Source organism: Nelumbo lutea, chromosome 1, assembly GCF_056320005.1.
Source record: "Nelumbo lutea isolate HS-2025 chromosome 1, American lotus-T2T, whole genome shotgun sequence".
Taxonomy (NCBI): Eukaryota; Viridiplantae; Streptophyta; class Magnoliopsida; order Proteales; family Nelumbonaceae; genus Nelumbo; species Nelumbo lutea.
The window spans coordinates 187698276-187709437 of NC_142684.1; the positions used below are offsets into that span (position 1 = coordinate 187698276).

The window sequence follows — 11162 nt, forward strand, 5'->3', positions numbered from 1 at the left end:
TCAAAATCGGATCCTTACAATTGGATACCGTTTGCAGTCCTACCTTATTAGTAATATCTGGAAAGCTTAGTTGATAATTAAGTGCTTATTTTAATATGCGCTCATGAGTGTTAGGTGCAAAATCACTTATTTCAAATAGGGTTAATATAAATATAGTTTCAAGCATGGTTTTCAAAATCGGACTAGATCGGATGGTCGGACCAGTAAACCCAAGAATCAGTTAGGTGACCAGTTCCGTTTTTTCAGAAAATCAGATTTTTCTCAAAAACCGTTGATTTTGGTCAGTAAATCGCTGATTTGGGTGATTAACTTTTTGAACAGTTTTGACCGTTTTTTTATTTTTTTGTCAGAACAGGCCGATCGTTCGACCCGGGAACCGAACCCCTGACGGGTTGATTCTTTGAATCGGTTTTAAAAACCTTGATTTCAAGATGACATAGTGGATCAAGATGGGCTAAAATAAATAAACATTTATTGAATAAACTTAAATTTTGGACTTCTTGAGTGAGTGGTCATTTGGACTTATTTATTGGTATGATCCTCACCCAAAACAAGTGCTTAATCCAAAAAGAACTTCACAAAATATTTACTCTCAATCTTACCCTCCCATTTAAAATAAGCTATACATACAATATATATAAAATATATATATATATATATATATATATATATATATATATATATATATATATATATATATATCGAATTTTTTCTGGAGGCCACTGTGAAGCGGCAACCCTAGTAATGGAGATCCATGTCAAAAGTTTTGCCACGAGGCTTGCATCAGCCTAGCTTCGACTCATTTCCTTGCATCACACCAACCCTAGTTTTAATGCTTGGTATGATTCCTCCGTCTGTGCAAAAGAGTGAAAGATAAGTAAGTTTCATCGTAATTGATAATATTCCTGCCCAATTCCATGGAGTTCAAATGCTTTAAAGTATACAAAACCACAACAATGGGAAATTGGGTGCTGAAAATCTGAACTTTCAAACTCCACGCCATTACACAATAGAACCCTAATGGCGAAATCTGAAAACATGTAGAGTTAGGTTCTCACCCTCTAATCCCACTACAGTCTTAGGTTGCATTTGGATTATGGGCTTGAAAATTGGCAATCGAGAATTGTAATGGCTAATGGGTATTAAGTTCAATTGATTTGAAAATCCCTAGTTTGGGTTTTTATTTTGAAACACTTTGGTGGATTGAGGGAGAAGAAATGGGTAGGATCCAATTCATTTGCGTATGAAATGGGTAGGATCCAATTCATTGATTGGGCTTTTTTTTTTCATATGGATCCATCAATTCCATTTCCACACTTCATTTAACACAACAAAATGGAGGAGGAATAGGAATTTGAGTTACACAGCCTAATTCACAAATCGCAACCAATTCAACAGCTATCCAAAAACAGCTTCAGACTTGGGCAGTTGGGCCTAGCCTTTATCATTTCAAGTTTAGAACACCCTGGCAATGTCTATGCGTTGACCAAAAGACTCTCTGAGACTCAGTGTCGAACACTTGGAATTAGTCGGTGCCGAGAAACTCTGCTGTGGTCATTACTCATTACATTGAACTATGGACAATGAATTAAAAACACCTCCCATTTTATCCCGTGCATTGATGTACCATGGTGGGTCGGTTTTTTCTTGCATTCTTTTAAGGGATTTATCCACACCCAAGAATCTTGAGATCCTGAGGGACCCATCCCACCGATTAATACAAACGAAATTAAAACAATGGAATTCACCAAACCCTTTGAGTAAAATTAAACCCAGCCCGTCCCCCTTACTGAACCAAATGCAGAATTTCGACTGACTCATCACTCATCAATCCAGGGTGAAGTGATGAACTTGGGAGCAAGCTTGCAGAGAGAGAGAGAGAGAGAGAGAGAGAGCAGAACAGAGCTTCATAGAGGTACGAAAACCAGCTCAGCTCATAGTAAACGTCAAATTAATGCGCTTCTAGACTTCTTTTGATTCAGTGTTGAGTCCCACATTTTGACTTATTCCGAATGACCCCCGCCTATCTGTTCACCGGATTGTAGAGCTAAGGGTATTAGTGTTAGGAAACAGTTGCTCCAAAGTTAGTAGCGAATAAGTTGCACCAAAGTAACACGGAATTCAGATTCTTATATATATTCGGATAAAGTTGGAGTTTAATTAAGACTGGATTTTAAATCTTCTTCTTCTCGTTGTTCGTTCACCCAACCCCAAACCGTCTCAACTCTCAAGTAGAAGACTGAAGAAAAGAAATCCCGTGTGTTTAAGGGAACAATTAATGTGCATTTTTTAATTTTTAATCCTAATTATTTAAATTCATCTTTTACTCAAGAAGAAACAGCCACGACTCTAAATGCCGGTTGCCGGTTTTTTTTTTTAATTTTTGTTTCTTATCCGTCAACTAATCCCATTTACTTCGTCTCTTCATTGAATGCGTGAATTTAAGACGACCTCCTTACCTGCAGAATTAGGTGAGTGTGTGTATGTGTCTGTATATGTGTAATGTGTATATGTATGTAGGAGAGTAAGATAGAGAGATTGCATGGCTTTGGGGTTTGGCTAAGAGGAGACCCATGTTCGATTTTGTCCAAGTGGTTTCTCTTGCGGGGCCTGGCTGGTCTACCTTAAATTCCCAACGACCTCTGATGGCATTTAATGGCGGGTTTCAGAGTGTTAGGAGCCTAATAGGATGGAGAGAGAGAGAGAGAGATGGAGCAATTCATGAATCGTCTGGTCACATTAATTGCCTCTGAGCTTCAATGTCAATTCACCTATAAATCCATGTATCCTCTTATCTTTTGTTCACAGTCATAGACCACCCATTTCTAACTTGATCTCCTCTCCTTCGTCGAGATCTGGTTTTCCGACGTAAAAAACCCAGGTTTCTCACCTGGGTTTAGTTTCTTTTCTGCATTCCAGTTGCACTATCTATCTAGTTTCTTTCCTTTTTCCTTTTCTTTTCCGCATTCCAGTTTTCATATTCTCTGGTTTTTCTTTTCTACATTTGGGTTTCCTTCATTTTACGTCGTACATACAATGCTGCTAGCAGAAGAAGCGGGAGACACGGAGAACCGGCACATCTCATCAGAAACGTGATCTGTTTCTATCTTTCTTACCTGAAGTTTGCCTTGTTCGAGGATCAGCTTCAGAGTTGTTCAGCTTGAAAATATAGTGTTTCTACGTTCAGCCAACTTCGAGAACCGAACCCAGCCGGTTTTTACCGGACTAGAACCGGTTAATTTACCCGGCAATTTCTTTTACCGGCGACTGTGATTGGTTGCAGTTCAACAGCTTTATCACGTATGGAGACGTCTACGGTTATGTTGCTGGTTGCTGGCGTTGTAGCCTATTTATTTTGGTTCAGATTCATCTCACGGTCATTAAATGGTCCACGTGTCTGGCCCTTGTTGGGTAGCCTCCCGGGGCTGATCGAGAACTCCGATCGCATGCACGAATGGATCGCCGAGAATCTTCGAGCGTGTGGAGGGACATACCAGACTTGCATCTGCGCCATCCCCTTTCTGGCGCGAAAGCAAGGTCTCGTGACGGTCACATGCGATCCGAAGAATCTGGAGCACATATTGAAGACCCGATTTGACAACTACCCAAAGGGTCCCACCTGGCAGGCTGTGTTCCATGATCTACTTGGTGAAGGGATCTTCAATTCCGATGGAGACACGTGGCTGTTCCAGAGGAAGACCGCTGCTCTCGAGTTTACCACTCGGACGCTGCGCCAAGCCATGGCTCGATGGGTGAACCGAGCCATCAAACTGAGGTTCTGTCCCATTCTGAAGACAGCTCAGCTGGAATCCAAGGCCGTCGATCTGCAAGACCTCTTGCTTCGCCTCACCTTCGACAACATCTGTGGTTTGGCGTTCGGTAAGGACCCGCAGACCTTATCTCCTGGGCTGCCGGAGAACGGTTTCGCCACCGCCTTCGACCGAGCCACGGAGGCGTCGCTCCAGCGCTTTATCTTTCCCGAGGTCATATGGAAGCTGAAGAAGTTGCTCCGGCTTGGCATGGAAGTTACCTTGACTGAGAGCGTCGAACACGTAGAGGAGTACCTTTCCAGTGTGATCAAGACACGAAAGCTGGAGCTACAGAGTCAGCACGAAGGAGGAACTCCACACGATGACCTTCTCTCGAGGTTCATGAAGAAGAAGGAATCCTACTCGGATGCATTCCTACAGCACGTTGCACTCAACTTCATCCTGGCCGGCCGTGACACATCGTCCGTGGCCCTCAGCTGGTTCTTCTGGTTGCTGATCCACCACCCGAATGTGGAAGACAAGATCTTACGTGAGATCTGCACCGTTCTCATGGAAACTCGTGGCGACAACCCGTCAAAGTGGGTAGACGAGCCCCTGGCGTTCGAGGAAGTTGACCGACTGGTCTACCTGAAAGCGGCACTGTCGGAGACCCTTCGGCTCTACCCATCAGTGCCAGAGGATTCGAAGCATGTAATCGCCGATGACGTGCTTCCGGACGGCACTTTCGTTCCGGCGGGATCGGCGATCACGTATTCTATATACTCTGCCGGCAGGATGAAGTTCACGTGGGGAGAGGATTGCCTGAAATTCCGACCAGAAAGGTGGTTATCACCGGACGAGAAGCAATTCGAAGCACAACACCCATTCAAGTTCGTAGCTTTTAATGCCGGGCCCAGGATTTGTCTAGGGAAGGACTTAGCTTATCTGCAGATGAAGTCGATCGCGGCAGCGGTGTTGCTACGGCACCGGCTCACCGTAGCACCGGGGCACCGTGTGGAGCAAAAGATGTCCTTGACGCTGTTCATGAAGTACGGGCTGAAGGTTAACGTGCACGAAAGAGATCTGACGGCTATTGCCGCTTCTATCCCGAAGGAGAATACTGAGGAGAAGTCATGGGGCCGGGTCGTAGACGGTATGACCGTTAACTGTAACGGCGGGACTCAAGCCGTAAGTGATGGTCGCCGTGTTGGGCTAGAAATGGTTGTTGAGGTAAATTAGGGAGTGTAGGAAGTGTACAGTTATTATTATTATTATTATTATTATTATTATTATTATTATTATTATTATTGTTATTATTATTGTTATTGAAGATAAATAGTGTATTTATATGGTTTATGGAGGAGGAGAGAGAATTGTTGAGGGAGAGGGAGGGTGGTGTAATTTGTTAAATGAAAAGGGGAGATGTGAAAATAGGTAAAGCAGGATCCATGAAGAAGAAAAAAACTGTGAAAAAGGAAAAAAAAAAAAGAAGAAATTGTGGTTGAATTGATTTTATTAGAAGGATTGCTGATAAAAAAAGGCACGGGATTGGGTCTCTGTAGATCATGGGAGGCATCAGCTCTGCCTTTTCTTTACTATATAAACATCGAATTTATGTTTTTATTTAATTTGTTGGGCTTTTTTTTTATTGTCTCTGTTTGAATGGGAGCATAATTTATGAAAAAATAGAAGGAATGTTAAAAAATCACTTTTTTCACAACCATTTTACATGCAATCATGCAATGTAGAAACTAAAAAGCAATTTCCAAAAAAAGCATACGCATTTAATGGTGTAGATGCCATTTCTTTTTGGTAGAAATGGTGTAAATGTCATTGGAGGGATACTATTTCTTGGACCATGTCACCCTCTTCTTTTTTATTCTATTTGAAATTGAAATATGTTTTGAATAGGCTAAGCAAATTAAGCTCATCACCAAATCATTTTTAAGCTTTGATGCAGCAATATTTGAGTTTAAAAAACTGATTTCTGGGATTTTTCTTTTGTGTTTTTCATTTCTTGAAGTAGGTAGGCATAAATGCTTTATATTTATTATTGGTTGACATACCATGACCTTGGAATGAAGGAATTTTTTTCCTTTTTCTTTTTGTTTTCTGATTTCTTGATTGATTGAGAAGGACCTCTCACCTCTACAAAATTTCTGTACTAATGTTGCTATCAGCACATGATTTTGCCTTTTGTTGTAGGGAGGGGACGAGGGTTATTCCATAGCTATCTCAGATGATTAAGTTAGGAAGATAGTAGGTCACCAAGTCAACAACACATTCACAAAGGTTAGATACCCCCCTTATAGGAAACTCATCCTCTAGTTTGCAACTGCTGTGCTTAATCAACCTTCCATCAAGAATCATTGGTATTTACATCTAGGAATGATCATGTAGTCTCTTAAAATGAGCGGAAAATGTAAAGGGGCATTGATCCAGTACTTTTTATTCCAAAAATACCCTTAGTAGTTCTCATGTCGCCTTCTACAAACAAAACCCCTCCTCACATTATAACTTGGTCTAGAGGTGTGGAGTGCATATGGTATGAGAACTCACTTGTCCGAGGTGAGGCAAGTGGAGTACGCCTCAAGGCGAGGCGACCAAATTTCACCTGGCCTCAATAGCCTTTGTTTTAGGTCAAGGGGCGTAAGCCTCAGGTTTAGAGAGGCGTAGGCCTTTAGCCTTGCGCCTCAGATTTTGTGAGGCGGTAGCCTTAAGTGAACAGGGTTTGGGTGGGAAAAAGGTAGTTTCAGCATGGGTAATTTTGAAAAAAAATTAAAAAAATAAAATAAAAGCCCCAAAATATAGGGTTTCATTGAGTCATCGACCAAATCTCTTTCCACTGACCAAACTCAAGAAGCTCTCAATCTCAATTCTAAGTTCTAACTTTTCTCAGATCTCAATTCACATCAGCAGCTCAAGGAAATTTTCACTTTTTCAGTTCTCAATTCTCGCAAAATCTGCAAATAGAGGTTAGTCTTTTCTCAGTTCTCAATTCTTATCAGTTCACTTCACTTTTGTCTTACTTCTCAATTCTCACGAAATCGTGTGTATAGGACCTCTTCTCATTTTTTGTTTTAGTTGTTCACTTTTGTCTTATTTTTTAACTCAAACTCTCAACTGGGTGGAGCGGCAAATTTGTAGAGGTGTTGAATTGTTAATAACTTTCATAATTCATAAATCATAATCGTTTGGTGAAGCGGCTCTCTCTCTCTCTCATACAGAAAACAAAAATGCATTCCGACATTCTTGAACTAAAAGTCTGAAATGCATTATTGATTCCTAAATCCTGAATTACAAACATACGTAATTTTTTTTACAATATTTCATGAAGAAATGTGTTCCTAATCTCAAGCTTTTTTTTTACGTACTTGAATTTCTCTAATGATTTGATAATAGATTTTATGAAATACAATATTCACAAAGTGGCTGAAGTGAGTTAATTTGTTAAAAACATATTGATAAGAGCATAGTGTTGAATTAATTTGTGAATTCCCCAAATTGATAAGAGATTAATGCTTAAGTGGCCAAACTGAATAGTTTATTGTTTTGTCATTAAATAAGTTATCAAATTGATAAGAGCTTAAGTAGCCAAATTTTCAATTATTTATTTTTTCATAACTTTTAAGTTATGCCTCGCCTTTATTTTTTCATAACGTTGTTAATCCACTAGCATTAACAACGTGGATAGGAATCATGAGTCATATCCACTGACAACAAATAACACTAGTCACATCATACGTTTATGCCACCTTTTGGGTAAATTACAGATTAACATCCTGTACTTTGAGGGTAGTAAGACTTAACCCCCTGAGCTTTTCATTTGCAATAAAGACCCACCTAAACTTAATTTGTTTGGCTTTTTCATAAAATGGTTTATGTTCCTTCATTTTGCTTGCAACCAACCAGAGTCAAATGCCTATTTTCATAATATGGCAAAATAAATATTAAATATTGGGGCTACTAGGAGTGTATAAAGTATACGCATTTAATATTGTAAATAAATGCCATTTAATGGTAATGTCAGTCGAGCACTATTTCTTAGACCATGTCATCATCTTCTTTTTATGTAATCAAAAAGCTAAGCAAATTAACATTTCCTCCATACGATTTTACAGTTTTTTTTTTTTATTCATATGAGAAAAAAACAAAAAAAAAAAAAAAAAAGAAAACACAGAAACAAACCAAAAAGAAAACACAGTAATATTCAAGGTTATCCTCATTGGTTGAGCTACCTTGAAAGGACTTTTTTTTTTTTGCTTTTTTCTTTTTTGCTTTCTTGATTGAAAAGGACCTCTAAAAAAATTGTACCCTGTTGCTATCGTGTTGTAAGGAGGGATTATTCCATCATATCTCAGATTATTTTTGTTTGAGATGATTAAGTTGGAAAGATAATAAGTCACCAACACATAATTACTGATTGAGACATACATAAAGGCCAAATATGTAGTTACCTACCGAATTATATTAATTATCCCAACCTCCTAACTCAAATTAAAGGCACAAAAATTGTTAGTTAATAAATTCTAGTCTTATCAGCCTTTTGTGGGCTTTATATAATTGGTTGAGCAGAGAGCAATTCTCCTCTAAGCAGTGATCACGTTGAGATTGTTATTTACCACACAATTTTTTTGATAATGGAATGTAGAGCAATGTATTAAAGTAGAGAGAATAGCCCATACTTCCACACCTTTAACATCACTAAGAGGAGATGGAGTAATTCCCGCCATGGTGAACCTATTATTCACCCCAGTAATCACCCATGCAGCAGAACTAGATTCATTAATGACCGCAACATCAGTGTAAATAATAACATCCGCCTTAGCATGGACACAGTTTGAATCCTTTCTCCTACAAATGTGTTGAATTCCCACATCCTCATGTATTGTTTGTTGAATATAACTTCATTCCCCACAAAAACGATACACACTATGAAGTACATCCATTGGCTGAGCCGAATACCCTTGAAAAATGCATTTGTTACGAGTGTCCCAGATCTTCCACAACACAGTAGTAGTAAGAATTAAGTCAGACATCCACTCCTCATCATGAAGTATTTCGTTCGTCTCACACTTAAGCCACCTACAACTTTCGGTAGACATATCTTTTGCCATGAAACTGTCGAATAGAAATTGTTCGAATCAAAAGCACCCCAAATAAAATGACACATAACCTTCTCTATGTCATCACAAGTTGTTATGGGGAGTGAAAGTACTGATATCATATAAGTAGGAATAGTTGTTACTAAAGGGATGAGAAATCCATCATACGGATGGCCGAACCCTACAAGAAAGTTGAGCAAAATTTCAAAAATTTCTCTCTCCCATTTGGGAGTCGCATTCCCTATTTTAGAAAACTGCATTTTCAATGATCAATCTTGAATTAAATCGGACCAGATCTAAAACCAAAAGGGAGGAGAGGGATATACCTGATACGAAGTAGCAGTAACTCCTAATTGAGGTGTTCATGCCCAAGTAGATAACCAAAACCCGCTTCCACTGGAGATGACACAGTATGTGGTGAAGCAAGATCAGTAGGACGACTCTTCAGCAAGAACCGAATTCCTTAACAAGAATGGAGTAGAGGACTGGTGAATACGACTTCAGATTGCTTCTTCTATCAATAAGCAATATCAAGAACAATTCTTGATCATTCCCACAAGTGGAGATCGAACTGGGTAGGGTGGCAAGAACAGGGAAGAACTCTGCAGATTGTTGTCTTGTATCTGGTGTCTTTTTCATGTCTGCCCTACTCTCTTATTTATAGCCTTAAAGAGACAACCTCCTAATCTGATTAGGAGTTTCCTGATCCAAATCTTTATTTAGATCTAGACTCTGTAAGTGATAAGGATAATCCTTTATCTTATCTACAGTTCAAGATCAGCTTAATCCTAATCAAATTAGGAGTTTCCTGATCCAAATCTTTATTTGGATCTAAACTCTTTAAGTGGACAAGGTTTATCCTCTTATCCTTATCTGCTGATCCAAACCCAGATTCGCCCCTATTTAATTAATCTAATTAATCCAGTTCAAAATTGGGCTTTAGGCCCATTAAGTTTATGTGCTTACTTAACATCTTAACCTGCTTCCCAGTTGACTCTCTTTGTATGGCGTGGGACCCAAACATTGATCTACACATCAGCCACATGGATTCAGCCCAACCTTTGTTACAAGGCCTGGCCGAATTCACTGTAGGAGACAGTGAACCCCTAAGTCCATCACTATGGACTCTTAATGGGGCCAACATTTACACTAAATGCACCTTATGAAAACCCAAGGATTGTGGGTAGATGCAAGATTAGCCCATCAAGTATTACCCTCAATGGTCTTACACTTAACCTCTTAGCCCATAATGATCAAACATTGCCCGACAAGAGACGACCTCTCCCTCGGCTGCAAGGAACAATGCTGCACTCTCCACTCACATGGATCCCGGGAATTAAAACCTTTTGCAAACATTTTGAAACCATAATATATATATGTGTGTGTGTGTGTGTGTATGTATATTTCTATATAAATATATTTTGCAAAAACAAATTTCAATGGTTGAAATCAATTGTCAGCAGTTTAGGTTTCCATCAGAGAGAGTGCATCCCCGATCATTCACTTTGTCCGACAAAGGGGCTGATCCTATCACTATGATCACCCACTCAGATGAATTCTCGGATTGTCCCAACATACCCAGGTTTTGACCCCCTCTAAGGATCTCACTGATTGGCATGTCGAAGACAGTCCGATCCGACACCAAGTGCGGTACCATAATCGAGTCTAGGGGTCAGGTGTAACATTCCAGTTTTGCCCATCTATCTCCAAGGTCTGGGGCAATACTAGAATTTTGGTTTGATTTAGGGTTTCAAGAAAAACCACACTACATGTACCTCAGGTCTCACCCTGGTAGCTGAGACAAGCCACCCCAACCAACTTGGCGGTACATCAGTGTCAGCCTTGGCAAGATAAATTTCCCTAGATCTATCCAACGACTGTGAAGATTCTAAACTAACACGAGTCTCATAAGTGTCCAATTTAAGGGTATTACACAGAAACACACCAAAATTACATGAATAAATTATGTACTTTTATTCATTTACAATAAATGTCAAAAGATACATCAATCTGATTAGAGCTAAAGGCATAACGGTCTACAATTACCACATGAGTCACAAGTGAAACCCGACCTACGAATGAGAGAGTATGTGCACGCCAACCATTAAGTCTATCACAGACCCTTTTTACCACCGAAGTAAAAACTTCATTCTTGTTTCTGCCTATAAATAAGGGGCTCCCAAATATTTGCCTCTTTGTGAAATGCATTTCACCTTCAGGAAGCGAACTAACATATTACGAAGATGGTGATGCACATTCTTACTAATGAGAATACCAGATTTTGCATACTTAACTTCTTGCCCCGAAC

General features: G+C 39.5%; 1 protein-coding gene across 1 annotated transcript; it reads left to right on the top strand.

Moving 5' to 3' along the window:
* Positions 1 to 2547: 2547 nt before the first annotated feature.
* LOC148879902 (cytochrome P450 86A8-like) lies at positions 2548 to 5377 on the top strand. The gene has a single exon (XM_088961630.1). The coding sequence runs from the start codon at positions 3303 to 3305 to the stop codon at positions 4986 to 4988; it is 1686 nt and encodes a 561-aa protein (XP_088817756.1). The 5' UTR covers positions 2548 to 3302; the 3' UTR covers positions 4989 to 5377.
* Positions 5378 to 11162: the final 5785 nt, after the last annotated feature.

What these genes read in the sequence shown, in the direction of transcription:
- LOC148879902 (XM_088961630.1), top strand. Translation starts at nt 3,303, where the DNA reads ATGGAGACGTCTACGGTTATGTTGCTGGTTGCTGGCGTTGTAGCCTAT.